The sequence below is a fragment of the Vipera ursinii genome (assembly GCF_947247035.1).
Source record: "Vipera ursinii genome assembly, chromosome: 1".
NCBI lineage: Eukaryota > Metazoa > Chordata > Lepidosauria > Squamata > Viperidae > Vipera > Vipera ursinii.
This window is the reverse complement of record NC_139512.1, coordinates 283,347,602-283,361,403: the sequence shown is the minus strand read 5'-3', so window position 1 is coordinate 283,361,403 and position 13,802 is coordinate 283,347,602. Positions and strand designations below refer to the sequence as shown.

At 41.3% G+C, this 13,802-nt stretch overlaps 1 protein-coding gene across 6 annotated transcripts in view; it reads left to right on the top strand.

Annotated features, from left to right (window-relative positions):
• The window catches only part of GNPAT (glyceronephosphate O-acyltransferase), a 44,043-nt gene that overhangs the window by 7,477 nt on the left and 22,764 nt on the right, over positions 1-13,802 (top strand). For 5 of the 6 annotated variants that reach the window (XM_083348822.1, XM_083348820.1, XM_083348817.1 and 2 more), the window contains exons 2-3: positions 5,506-5,697; positions 7,192-7,368. In XM_083348822.1, coding sequence (XP_083204948.1) covers positions 5,506-5,697; positions 7,192-7,368 — 369 coding nt within the window. The remainder of the gene's footprint in view (positions 1-5,505; positions 5,698-7,191; positions 7,369-13,802) is intronic. The other variant, XM_083348818.1, reaches the window with a different exon arrangement.

The window sequence follows — 13,802 nt, the reverse complement described above, 5'->3', positions numbered from 1 at the left end:
TTGGTGTGCCATTAAACTCTGTGATGCTAAGAAACAATCTGGTACATCAGTTTGTTATATTCAGTCCTGGTTTGGAATTATTTTTATTGAAAAAATGATAAAATCTGTTAGAAGTATAGGTAGTCCTCAAGTTATAAGTGTAATTGAGCCCACAATTGTGGTCTTAAGTTGTGATAGTTGCAAAGTGGCTCACCCTGCGACCTGACCTGATTTTATGAGCTTTTTTATGGCCGCTGTAAAGCAAACTCTGCGGTTGGGTTTTGCCAGTAACCAGAAAAATGCTGATTGCGAGCAAAAATGTTCTAAATCATAGTCATGTGACCACAGATTGCTGCTGTAAATGTGAGCTGGTTGCCAAGGACTCAAAATGTAGTCAAATGACTGGGTGGGTGTGTGATGTTGTAACTTCAAAACCAGGTTGTAAGTCCCATTTTTGGAGTACATTGTAAATTTGGTCATACATTGAGGACTGCTTGTAAAGGCAGTGGAGTAAGATGATTCTTTGACTTTTTTATGCTTTTAAAAGCAAAATAATAGGAGAATAGCACCCAAACCTTCAAGTTTACGTAAATATCAACATCTTCTCACTAGTCTTTTTACTGCTCAAAAACTAATCTTAAATCTAATTCTTCCATGTGTCTTGTCGGATGATATTGTAAATCTGAGGGTGTGTCCCATTTCTTTGTTAACTGACTTAGGAAGATAAATTGTTTGATTGTTTGAAAGATACAGATATATTAAATTACAATAGACTTGCGTAATCATTTCCGAGTTCTCATTTTCACACTTTTATCGCCTTTGTTCATATTTTACCCCTTTTAAGGAACTTTGTTAACATTAGGGATTTTGCCTAGAGTTTAGACTCTTATATATTTTTTCATATTTTTTATTTTTATTCTTTACACACATATGTTAATTTTCCAAACAACGTGCGAACTGAGTTCATGATTCATTAATACATATACAAATTTCACTCTTTGGTTCTTTTTTCCAACCATTTATAAAATAAATTCCAGCTTTCATAATATTCTGTTTCTTCTTTGTCTTTTAGTCTCATAGTTAATCTGTCCATCTCTGCGCATTCCAATATCTTCTTTATTAGCTCTTCTTCTGATGGTACTTGTTCATTTTTCCAGCATTGTGCATAGCTTATTCTTGCTACAGTTATGATATGTAGAACCAAGTATGTATTTTGTTTATCAGTCTTTTCTGGTAATATACCTAATAAAAATAATTTGGGATTAAATGCTACATGTTCTCGTAATATATTTTCTATAGTATAGTATAGGTGGTACCTTGCTCCATAGTAGTAACTGTGAGAGGGATCTTGGAGTCCTAGTGGACAATCACTTCAATATGAGCCAGCAGTGTGCTGCAGCTGCCAAAAAAGCCAACACAGTGCTAGGCTGCATTAACAGAGGGATAGAATCAAGATCAAGTGAAGTACTAATACCACTTTACAATGCTTTGGTAAGGCCACACCTGGAATACTGCATCCAGTTTTGGTCACCACGATGTAAACAAGATGTCGAGACTCTAGAAAGGGTACAGAGAAGAGCAACAAAGATGTTTGGGGGACTGGAGGCTAAAACATATAGGTAACGGTTGCTGGAATTGATTATGTGTAGTTTAACGAATAGAAGAGTGAGGGGTGACATGATAGCAGTGTTCCAATATCTCAGGGGCTGCCACAAAGAAGAGGGAGTCAAGCTATTCTCCATAGCACCTGAAAGCAGGACAAGAAGCAATGGATGGAAACTAGTCAAGGAGAGAAGCAACCTAGAACTAAGGAGAAACTTCTTGACAGTTAGAACAATTAACCAGTGGAACAACCTGCCTCCAGAAGTGATGAATGCTCCAACACTGGAAGTTTTTAAGAAGAGACTGGACAGCCATTTGCCTGAAATGGTATAGGGTTTCCTGCCTGAGCAGGGGGTTGGACTAGATGACCTCCATGGTCCCTTCCAACTTATTATTATTATGTTGTTGTTTTTAATTTGTCTCTTTGGTAAGCCGTTTTGGTCTGGGTGTATAAATTCAACCAAATATTTCCTCAATCTCTCCGCCATTATTGAAGTAAAAATTTTATAATCCACATTAAGTAATGAAATCGGTCTGTAATTCTTGATCTGGGTCAGATCTGAATCGTCTTTTGGTATTAAAGAAATATTTGCTTCAATTCACGTCGCCGGCATTTTAGCTTCTATTAAAAGTCCATTACAAACATCTTTCAACGGATCACTTAGTATCTTCTTGCAAACTTTTGTATAGTTCTGCCGGAGGTCCATCTGGGCCAGGAGCTTTACCATTTTTTTTGTCTCTTTATAGCCTCTGTTATTTCCATCATTGTAACTCCTTCGTCTAACATATTTTTAAATGTCTCTGAGATCTTTGGGAGGTTACTATTTTCTAAGTATTTTACAATTTTATCTCTTGGAATCTCCTTATCATATAAGTCTTTATAAAATTCTTTAACTATCTTTTTTATTTCTTCATTTTTATATTGTAAATAACCTTTCCCATCCAGCAAATTGTATATCATTTTTTTTCTTTCTGTTTTTTAAGTTTATAAGCTAACCATCTTCCCGGTTTGTTGGCGTTTTCAAAAAAAAATTGCTTCGCTCTTTTTATCTCTTCTGTCATTTTTTCTGAGTCTACCAAGTTTAGTTTATGTTTTATCATATCCATATCTCTTTTTAAAGTCTGTTTTTGCGGATTCTTTTGCAATTCTAATTCTAATTTTCCAAATTCTTCTCTTAGTAATGTATATTGCTGTTTTCTCTGTTTGTTTTTCTTTGCCATATACGATATTGCTATACAGATACAGATATATTAAATTACAATAGACTTGCGTGATCATTTCCGAGTTCTCATTTTCACACTTTTATCGCCTTTGTTCATATTTTACCCCTTTTAAGGAACTTTGTTAACGTTAGGGATTTTGCCTAGAGTTTAGACTCTTTTAATGCAATCTTCTATGTACACTTCTATGCACATACATACATACATTATAAGTGCCATTATGTTCAATAATACCTACTGTCAGTAAGTAAAGATATGGTTATAATTCCAGAAGTACAGGTAGTCCTCGAGTTATGAATGTAATGGAGCCTGCCCATTCCATTCGTAAGTTGACGATTCGTAGGAGTGAATTTCATACCTTCAATGCAATCACTCCCTGCTTTCGGCTTCACATTCGCTAATCAAATGCGTGGTTTGTTAAGTGCACATGATGTATCTCAGGTGGGAAAGGTCATGGGAGGCCTAGTGATGGAACAGGCCCTCAAGGCCTCCTTGACCCTCCAAGATACCTCATGCTTCCCCCTCCCTTCCTGCCGCGCCAGACTCACCGTGCAAAGATCGGCCTCCTTTCTGCTGTGGTTTCTTTGCCTTTGAGGGAGAGGAGAGTCGATGGAAGCTCCTGGGTGCCTTAATATCGCACAAGTTCAGCCACCCATCCCCTTTTGCAGAGAATGGGTGCCTAACTCTCGCGAGATCATGGATCCCAGAAACTTTCATTCTCAGCGTGAAAAGTGTTTGCAGTGCTTTGCGTGCAAATGGGGCACTTGGAAACAGTAAATCGCTCCATTTCCAAGCATCCCATAGGCGCTCAAACACTTTTCACCCAAATGGAGAGCTGACGGAGACTGGAAGCTTTGTCTATGTGCAAATGGGGAGCTTGAAAAATGGAGCGGTTCGCTCCAGTTTCCAAGCATCCCATAGGCGCTCAAACACTGATGGAGACTGGAAACTTTGTCTGCATGCAAATGGGGAGCTTGAAAAATGGAGCGATTCGCTCCATTTCCAAGCGTCCCATTTGCACACAGATGAAGCTTCCAGCCTCTTGTCAGGTCTCCATCCAGGCGAAAAATGTTTCATCGCCCCATTTGCACATAAACGAGGCTTCCAGTCTCCATCAGGTCTCTGTCTGTGCAAAAAGTATTTGAGCACTTATACGATGCTTGGCAATGGAGCGATTCACAGTGTTTCCAAGCGCCCCATTTGCACGCAGAGGAAGCACCACAAACACTTTTTGCGCTGAGAATGAAAGTTTCTGGGATCCGTGATCTCGTGAGAGTTCAGGCACCCATTCTCTGCTAAAGACCATGGCAGAGAGGAGACAGATCTTTGTAAGGGAAGTGAGTCCAGTGCAGCAGGATGGGAGGGGAAAGCAGTTGTGGGGAGTGGGGAGGGGGGAGAAATAGGATGAATGTTGTAGAGCCTCTGCAGTCAGTCTTAAGGGCGAACAACTGCCATGGTGCTGCAACATTTGTAATTTCGGGACTTGCTTGTAAACACTAGGGGGCGCTTATCGCGTAACTTCAAATGGGCGCTAAGTGAACGCTCATAACTTGGGGATTACCTATACTTGGTTCCGAGCATAATTGGTGTCAGATCCTGTGCCTCCTTCCCCCCACATGACCCCTGAGTGTGATAGTATTCTTCAGAGCAGAATGCCAGAACCTGAAGCTTGTATAAAGTTTTCCACTTCTGCTAGGAGGCTCCCATTAGGATTTTAGCTTCCTAAGAACTTTTAAAGTTGGAGTTCTTCAAACGTGTGAGTAGGATGCGAGCAGGATTATATTGTTACAGAACTAGCCAGGTTTAATGTTGTAGCTTCAGATGAAGGAAGGAAGACCTGTCAGTATTAGTAGGCTATGTTTTCTAGAACATGCAGATGCCAGTAATAATCCCTTGCGGCTTATTTGCGTGGGCTGATTGCATCGTACAAATTGATACCAGATATTACAAAAATATTACATAATATTTATCACTATGTATCTAAAAGCTGGACAGAGTCATTAAAGCTGCCCTACCTACCTGGGAATAAATTTGTTGTGGTTGCTAGAGGCTTATTTGATGTGCCTAAACGGCTTAAAACTTGTGTTCTGCTTGCTTGTCTTCTTGAATGTAGGGTAATTCTGTAAACTCAGGTTTATAGATTGGTTTTCAGATCCTGGTTTCTGGGGAGATACAATAAATCACAACTCTGTATTAGAGCATAAGGCCCAGTTTGGTGTAATGATTTGAGGTAGCAGGTTAGAAACCAAGACACTCTGTGTTTTAGTCCCTCCTTAGGCACAAATTCCTGCTGTATAACTTGTGGCCAGTTACCCTCTCTCAATCCTAGGAGGAAGGCATTTCCAAAAAACAATGCTAAGAAAACTACAGGACTTGTCCAGGCTGTCACCAAGAGTCAACACAAACTCGAAGGGAAGGGAAGGGAAGGGAAGGGAAGGGAAAGGAAAGGAAAGGAAAGGAAAGGAAAGGAAAGGAAAGGAAAGGAAAGGAAAGGAAAGGAAAGGAAAGGAAAGGAAAGGAAAGGAAAGGAAAATGCTTACTTGTCTCTGCTTTATTTGGCTGCCCACTCATGCAGGTGGGAGTGAGTGCAAAATCTTGAACAATGTGTTTTTATGTATAAAAATGTAATAGGTTAAGAGTGTTTTACTTAAAATAGTGCGCTAACGTGGCCAGTGTCTAATTCTCCATTTGTATTATTCCCAGCAGAAAAATCTCACATCAAAGAAAAAGTATGAATTTGAAGATATTTTGGAAGAACGACGGCAGTCCAGTGACCTCAGATATGCAATGAAATGTTATACCCCTGTTGTTTATAAAGATCTTTCTCCCTGCAAGCCAAGTGCCATTAAAACTATTGTTCTACAGTCTGAACAGGTTCAGTATGTCATCAGGCAGGTGTGTCAACCTTTTATCTGCTCCCCTTTTAGTTGTTTATTTGTCTGCTGCTGTTTATAATGATTTGACCAGTAACTTTGTTACCCACCAATATGCTAATTATGAAGTCTTATCCTGGCTCCTTAGGTTTTTTTTCTCTTCAAGTTTTGTGATAGAAATCTTCCGTGAAATAGTTGTGCGTTTTCATTATAGTTTTGAAGCTCCCTAAAGACATATTTCCAAATCAGGAAGATTTGCTTGACTTGTGCTGATTGTAATTTATTGATTTGGTTAAAAGTTGTTTGGAGATTTATTTATTTAATTGGATTTGTATACTGCCCTTTCCCGAAGGACTCAGGGCAGTTTACAGAGTAAATATATATCGCTCAAGGACATATAGTTCTAATATTTTGGTAAACTGACTTTGTAATAATGCCGCTTGGGGGGCCCCCGAAAGCCCTAATAAGCAGGCATATACATAGAATGAAGGCTACTGCTAAGCACATTGATTTGTGCTTCTTAGATTGTAAGCCGCCCTGAGTCTTCGGAGAAGGGCGGGATATAAATGGGATTAAAAAATGAATAAATCTGATGAGGGTTGTCCCAATTCTTCTCTTAGGTGGGATACATCCATCCATACAGCTGTTAATAAAAAGAGAGTACCTTTTGTACATGAGTGCTCTTCAGATCCTATTGCCAGGAATTTGCTATAATTATGTACTATATTTCTCACATATGATTGAATTTTACAGTTGTTTTTGCCTAAACTGTAGCTTTTATACTCCATTTTCAATTGGCTAAAAGCAAATTATGCATTCACAAATAAATGCATTAAAAAGGCCTTACTGTTTAATCAATTATAGGTAGTCCTTGGCTTATGAACACAATTGAGCCCAGAACATACGTTGCTAAGTGAGAAATTTGTTAAGTGAATTTTGTCCCATTTTACAACTTTTCTTGCCACCTTTGTTAAGTGAATCACTGCAGTTGTTAAATTAGTAACACGGTTGCTAAATGAATTTAGTTACCCCGTTGGCTTTGCTTGTCAGAAGCTTGAAAAAGGTGGTCCCATGACCCCTGGACACTGCAACCGTCATAAATGTGAATCAGTTGTCAAGCATTCGAATGTAAATCATGTGATCCTGGGGATGCTACAACAGTGCTAAGTGTGAAAAATGGTCATAAGTCACTTTTTCCCAGTGCCGTTGTAACTTCAAATGGTCACTAAATTAACTGTTGTAAGTCAAGGACCATCTGTAATGGAAGTTAAGCTTATTAATGGCTGCCTTTTATAGCAATTATGTATCTATTTGTCCTTCAGGGCTAGTTGTTGGGGAAAACAAGCAGAAAGCACTGTTAACTCTGATGTCCTTTTTATAGGTTTGAACACATTTGGTGGGCCTCCATGGGGCAGAATTCTAGGTTTCTAGGTTTTGTTCTGATTCAGCAAGTCCAGAAATTTAGAATGTCTGAGGGATGTTTTTATTAATTAAGGCTCTTGATTTCTGTGCCTAGCTATCAAGAGAGACTGGTCAATCCCTTGATATTATACAAGAAGAGGCAGCAGAAATTCTGGATGAGATGGGACACGGCATGCATATGGGAGCTATTCGTTTTTTTGCTTTCACTCTGAGCAAAATCTTTAAATGCCTTTTCAAGAGCGTGTATGTAAATGAAGATGGTATGCAAAAAGTAAGTATCTATACATAACTTCCTGATAAAATAGCATTTTTTGCAAATGCAATCAGGGTGAATTAATGCAAGAATTGCTAGTTGCAGTAAACTTTCCAAATTCCTTGTGTTGTGCATTTGTTGTCCCATTAGTCTTCACTGAAAGTTGTTAATTGTTGTGGATTGTCATACCAGGGTGCAGAACAAGGAAGTGAAACAAATGTGAATGCAGATGTCCATCTGCAATAATATTAATTTTTACAAAAATTATATGCAGTTCTTAATATGGGATTGGAGTAAACTGCAAAATAATTCCAAGGGTCTGTTATTGCTTAAAATGTGTATCTCACTCCTGACAGATGTAAAAGCATGAAAAGTAGGAACCTATTAATGGTTTGTTTGACTTGATTGGCTATCAGTAAAATTCCAAAATGCCAACATCTTTCTTTTCCTTAAACGTGATCCAGAAAGATTGAGATCCTGTGTTGATTAGTTCTTTCTTACTATTGCCCAGCTACAAGATGAGGCCTAGCTAACTTTGATTTAGAAAGTTAAATAGATTTAGCTTTGAAGGATGAGGACTTTGATGGGATATTTAGGACTTTAGGTGAGACAAGGTGGCTATGGAGTTGATCTGTGACGGGTGGTGATGGGATTGTGCGTTTAAGTAGCAGTTGGTGTTTTTTCTGGTAGATCGTATGTCCTAGGGAACCATTGAGTTTTTTGTAGATTAGGACGTCTAGAAAGGGGAGTTGGTTGTTAGCTTCTATTTCCATAGTAAATTGTATTTTGGGGTGTAGGCTGTTGAGATGTGTGAGGAAGTTGTCCAGTTTTTCTTTCCGGTGTGGCCAAATTACGAAAGTGTTGTCTACATATCTAAGCCAGAGTTTGGGTTTGTGTTCAGATTTGTCTAAGGCAGGGGTGTCAAACTCAATTTCATTGAGGGCCACATCAGCATTGCGGTTGCCCTCAGGGGGCCGGGTGGGTATGGTCAGGGTGGGCGTGGCCTACTGGGTAGGCGTGGCTAGAGTGCATATGGCCTACTGGGTGGGCGTGGCCTACTGGGTGGGCGTGGCCAGAGTGCGTATGGCCTACTGGGTGGGCGTGGCCTACTGGGTGGGCATGGCTAGAGTGCGTATGGCCTACTGGGTGGACATGGCCAGCTCTACATCGTTCGCATCAAGGGTGCCTATGGGGGCCTGGGCAGGAGTGGGACAGATCTGAGGGTCTCTGGGCCAGGGCCAAGGCAGTGGGGGCCGTTCCCTCACTGTTTCCAGGATGGCTTTGCGGGCCGCATGAAACCACTTCGCGGGCCGGATCCGGCCCCCGGGCCTTGTGTTTGACATGTCTGGTCTAAGGCATTGGTTTCAAAGTGTTCCATGTATAGGTTTGCGATTATGGGTGAGAGAGGTGATCCCATAGGTGCTCCTTCTATCTGTTTGTATCTTTGTCCATTGTGGCTGAAGTATGTGTTGGTTAGGCAGTGGTTGGTCAGATCTAGGATGTGCTTGGGGGGGGCTTGTATTTGTTTTGGATAGCTGTCAAGGCTTCTTTAATAGGCACTTGGGTGAAGAGGGATATGACATCAAAGCTCACAAGTAGGTCGCTGGATTGCAGGTTTTGTTCCTTTATTGTTTCTATGAAGTGGAGTGAGTTTTGTACATGTGGGGTGATGGATTTTGTGTAGGGCTGAAGTTGTTTGGCAAGGAATTTGGCAAAATTCTGTAGAGGTGAACCTATGGAGCTGACTATGGGTCTGAGTGGTGTTCCTTCTTTGTGTATCTTGGGGAGGCCATAGAGCTTGGGGCATCTGGATGATTTCTCTCTGGGGATGATTCTTTGTTGGATCTCTTCACTGATGGGAGAGGCTTTTATTTTGGATTTGGTGATTTTTTCCAGGTAGATGGTGGGGACTGTGTTTAGAGGTTTGTAAGCGGGGTCTTGGAGTAGGTTGGCTAGTTTGGCTTGGTAGTCAGATGTGTTCATCACTACAGTGGCATTACCTTTGTCTGCTGGGAGAATGATTATGTTATATATATTATATCAACTCCGTATCCAAGACCCTCATCTCCAGAACCAAACACCTAGCCGACAAAGACCACCTGAAAACCGAATTACACACTCTCACAAATGTATTAATTTCCAACGGATTCCAAAGAAACACAATTACCAACCTAATCCAAAGGGAGACACTCCCCAAGAACCAAGACACAGAACAGGACAATGGCATCGCCCTCCTCACCTACATTAAAGGCACCACAGATAAAATCAGCAAAATTCTCCACAAACACAATATCAAGACAGCCTTTGGCACTGACCAAAAAATAGCCAACATCTTAAGAAACCCCAAAGACAAGATCCAGCTTGAAAACCAAGGAGTCTATGAAATACTATGCAAAATCTGCCCAGCCACATACATTGGACAAACTGGTAGGAGAATAAACGCACGCATCGCAGAACACAAGATCGCAGTCAGAAAAGGAGAAAAAACTTCCTCCCTTTTCCAGCACCTTAAAGCATCAGGACATGAAATTGACTTTGAAGGAACGAAATTAAGCTCCAAAACTGAACACTGCAACAAGAGAATAATTATGGAAGCCATCGAAATAGAGAAACACCCCCACAACATGAACAAACGTGATGATACCTCCCGCCTACCAGACATCTGGAAACTAGCCCTAGTCAACAAACGAGTCCCAGCCACGAAAACCGACACCGGACCCACAACAACACAGGACGCCACCACCAATCATCCTCACCAGAACCAAACCCAAACCCATCCCATAGACGAAATACAACCACCATCCAGAAGCCAAACCACGATGGTATCTTCAGCTGCCGCACCCCCCCCTGACCCCCACACAAAACAAATTGACACACGCCATGAACACAAAGCCAGACTGCAAACTCGGAGCCAAACCAAAGCCCGTGATATTATATCACAGCCTTCTTCTCAGGACATTACATCACAGAACTCAGGAGGTTACAATGCTAAAGCTCGGGATGTCACAACACAGCCAACCACCCAGAATGTTGCAGCATAGAACTCAGAATATCACTACACTAGAGCTCAGGATGTAATCACACAGCCCATTATCCAAGTCGTTACAACACAAAAGACTCATGGGCACACAGCCAACACCTCAGCCACACAGGATGTTACAAAACAGCCGACTAATCTGCAAACAACAACTCCATCAACCAATCAAGATGTAACAACACAGCCAACCAACCCGCTTACAGCAACAAAGAGACCACCTCACAAACCCCCACCCCCACCAATATTTATAGAGAGATGGCAGCTCCGATCACGCTTTGCTCGCACAAGCACAAAGCCGAAGACACCAGCCTGAAGATGACGAGTGGGACCTTGTCAAAACGTCGCCAAGACAGTCTCAATCTTACATGGGAAAAGACCCGAATACGCCAAGACCTACATACCTGTACCCGTGAAAATCTACCAAAATATATATATAGTAAAATAGTAAAAACAATAAAAACAACTATTTACAAACCTTAAACAACCTAGCTTTCGCTGGTTGATTGCCAGCGTCATCAGGGTAAATGCTATGGGGTGGTGAGTTTGTTTATAAACGTTGACTCAGTGCCCTGGCCATTGATTGTGTGATATGGCCGCCCTTCCTTCTCATTAGTTGGCCAAAGTATTTAAGTTTCAACTTCAGGATCTGACCTTCTAAAGAGCAGTCAGGGTTGATCTCCTCTAGGACTGACCGGTTTGATCGCCTTGCAGTCCAAGGGACTCGCAGGAGTCTTCTCCAGCACCACAGTTCAAAGGCTTCAATTCTTTGGTGCTCAGCCTTTCTTATGGTTCAACTTTCACAGCCATACATTGCAACTGGGAAGACCATAGCCTTGACTATACGCACTTTTGTTGGCAGGGTGATATCTCTGCTTTTTAGTGTGCTGTCTTGATTTGCCATGGCTTTCCTCCCCAGGAGCAAGTGTCTTTTAATTTCTTGGCTACAGTCCCCATCTGCGGTGATCTTGGAGCCCAGGAAAATAAAATCTGTCACTACCTCCATTTCTTCCCCATTTATTTGCCAGGAATTGAGAGGGCCGGATTCCATGATCTTGGTTTTCTTAATGTTTAGTTTCAACCCAATTTTTTCACTCTCCTTCACTCGCAACAAGAGGCTCTTTAGTTCCTCTTCACTTTCTGCCATTACAGTGGTATCATCTGCATATCTTAACTTGTTGATATTTCTCCCGGCAATCTTAATTCCAACTTTTGATTCATCTAGCCCTGCCTTTGTCATGATGTGCTCTGCATATAAGTTAAACAGGCAGTATACAGCCTTGCTGGACTCCTTTCCCAATTTTTAATCAATCGGTGGTTCCGTGTCCAGTTCTCACTGTTGCTTCTTGACCCGCATATAGATTTCTAGTTTCTCTGCCTCTTCAAAATCCTGCTTGTACCTCTGGTAGTTCTCGATCCACATACTGCTGGAGTCTAGCTTGTAGGATTTTAAGCATAACCTTACTAGCATGTGAATTAGTGCAATGGTGCGATAGTTTGAACATTCTTTGGCACTGCCTTTCTTTGGAATTGGAATGTAAACTGATCTTTTCCAATCCTGTGGCCACTGTTCAGTTTTCCAAATTTGCTGGTAAATTGAGCATAGCACTTTTACTGCATCATCTTTTTTAAGATTTTGAATAGCTCAGCTGGAATACTGTCACCTCCACTAGCTTTGTTGTTGCTCAGCTTTCCTAAGGCTCACTTCACTTCACATTCTAGGGTGTCTGGCTCAAGGTCAGTAACCACCTCATTGTGGTTATCAGGGACGTTAAGCTCATTCTTGTATAGTTCTTCTATGTAATTTTGCCACCTCTTCTTAATCCCTTCTGCCTCTGTTAGGTCCCTGCCATTTTGGTCCTTTATCATGCCCATTTTTGCATGAAACATTCCCTTCATCTCTCCAATTTTCTTGAAAAGATCTCTGGTCCTCCCTATTCTATTGTTTTCTTCTATTTCTTTGCACTGTTCATTTAAGAAGGCATTCTTACCTCTTCTAGCTATTCTCTGGAATTCTGCATTTAATTGGGCGTATCTTTCTTTTTCTCCCTTGCCTTTCGCTTCCTTCCTTTCCTCAGCTATTTGCAAAGCTTCCTCAGACAGCCATTTTGCTTTCTTGCATTTCTTTTTCTTTGGGATGGTTTTAGTTGCTACTTCTTGTACAATGTTGCGAACCTCTGTCCATAGTTCTTCAGGCACTCTGTCTATCAGATCTAATTCCTTAAATCTATTTGTCACCTCTACTGAATATTTGTTAGGGATATGATTTAGTTCATACCTGAATGGCCTAGTGCTTTTCCCTACTTTCTTCAGTTTAAGCCTAAATTTTGCAACGAGAAGCTCATGGTCTGAGACACAGTCAGCTCCTGGTCTTGTTTTTACTAACTGTATAGAGCTTCTCCATCTTTGGCTGCAGAGCACATAGTCAATCTGATTTCTGTGTTGACCATCTGCTGATGTCCATGTGCAGAGCCATCTCTTGGGTTGTTGATAAAGAGTGTTTGCTATGACCATTGTATTCTCTTGACAAAATTCTATCAGCCTGTGCCCTGCTTCATTTTGTACTCCAAGGCCAAATTTGCCCGTTATTCTGGTTATCTTTTGGCTTCCTTCTTTAGCATTCCAATCCCCCATGATAATAAGGACATCATTTTTTGGTGTTAGTTCTATAAGGTGCTGTAGGGCTTCATAGAACCGGTCAATTTCATCCTCTTCAGCACCGGTGGTTGGGGCATAGACTTGGACTACTGTGATATTGAATGGTTAGCCTTGGATTCGAACTGAGATCATTCTGTCATTTTGGCGATTGTATCCCAGTATTGCTTTTTCTACTCTTTTATTGACTATGAAGGCTACTCCATTTCTTCTGAGGGATTCTTTCCCGGTCATCTGAATATAAATTCACCCATTCCTGTCCATTTTAGTTCACTGATACCTAAGATGTCGATGTTCAGTCTTGTCATCTCTTGTTTGACCACGTCCAGCTTTCCTTGATTCATGGGTCTTACATTCCAGGTTCCTATGGAGAAAAAAATCTTTACAGCATCGGACTTTCCTTTCATCACCAGCTATATCCACAGCTGAGTGTCCTTTTGGCTTTGACCCAGTCACTTCATTCTTTCTGGCGCTACTAGTACTAGCCCTCTGCTCTTCCCCAGTTGCATATTGGATGCCTTCCAACCTGAGGGGCTAATTTTCCAGCGTCATATCTTTTTTCCTTTTGGTACTGTCCATGGGGTTTTCATGGTAAAGATACTGGAGTGGGCTGCTATTTCCTTCTCCAGTGGATCACGTTTTGTCAGAACTCTCTGCTATGACCTGTCCGTCTTGGGTGGCCCTGCACAGCATAGCTCATAGCTTCATTCAGTTATGCAAGCCCCTTTGCCATGACAAGGCAGTAATCCATGAAGGGGTGTAG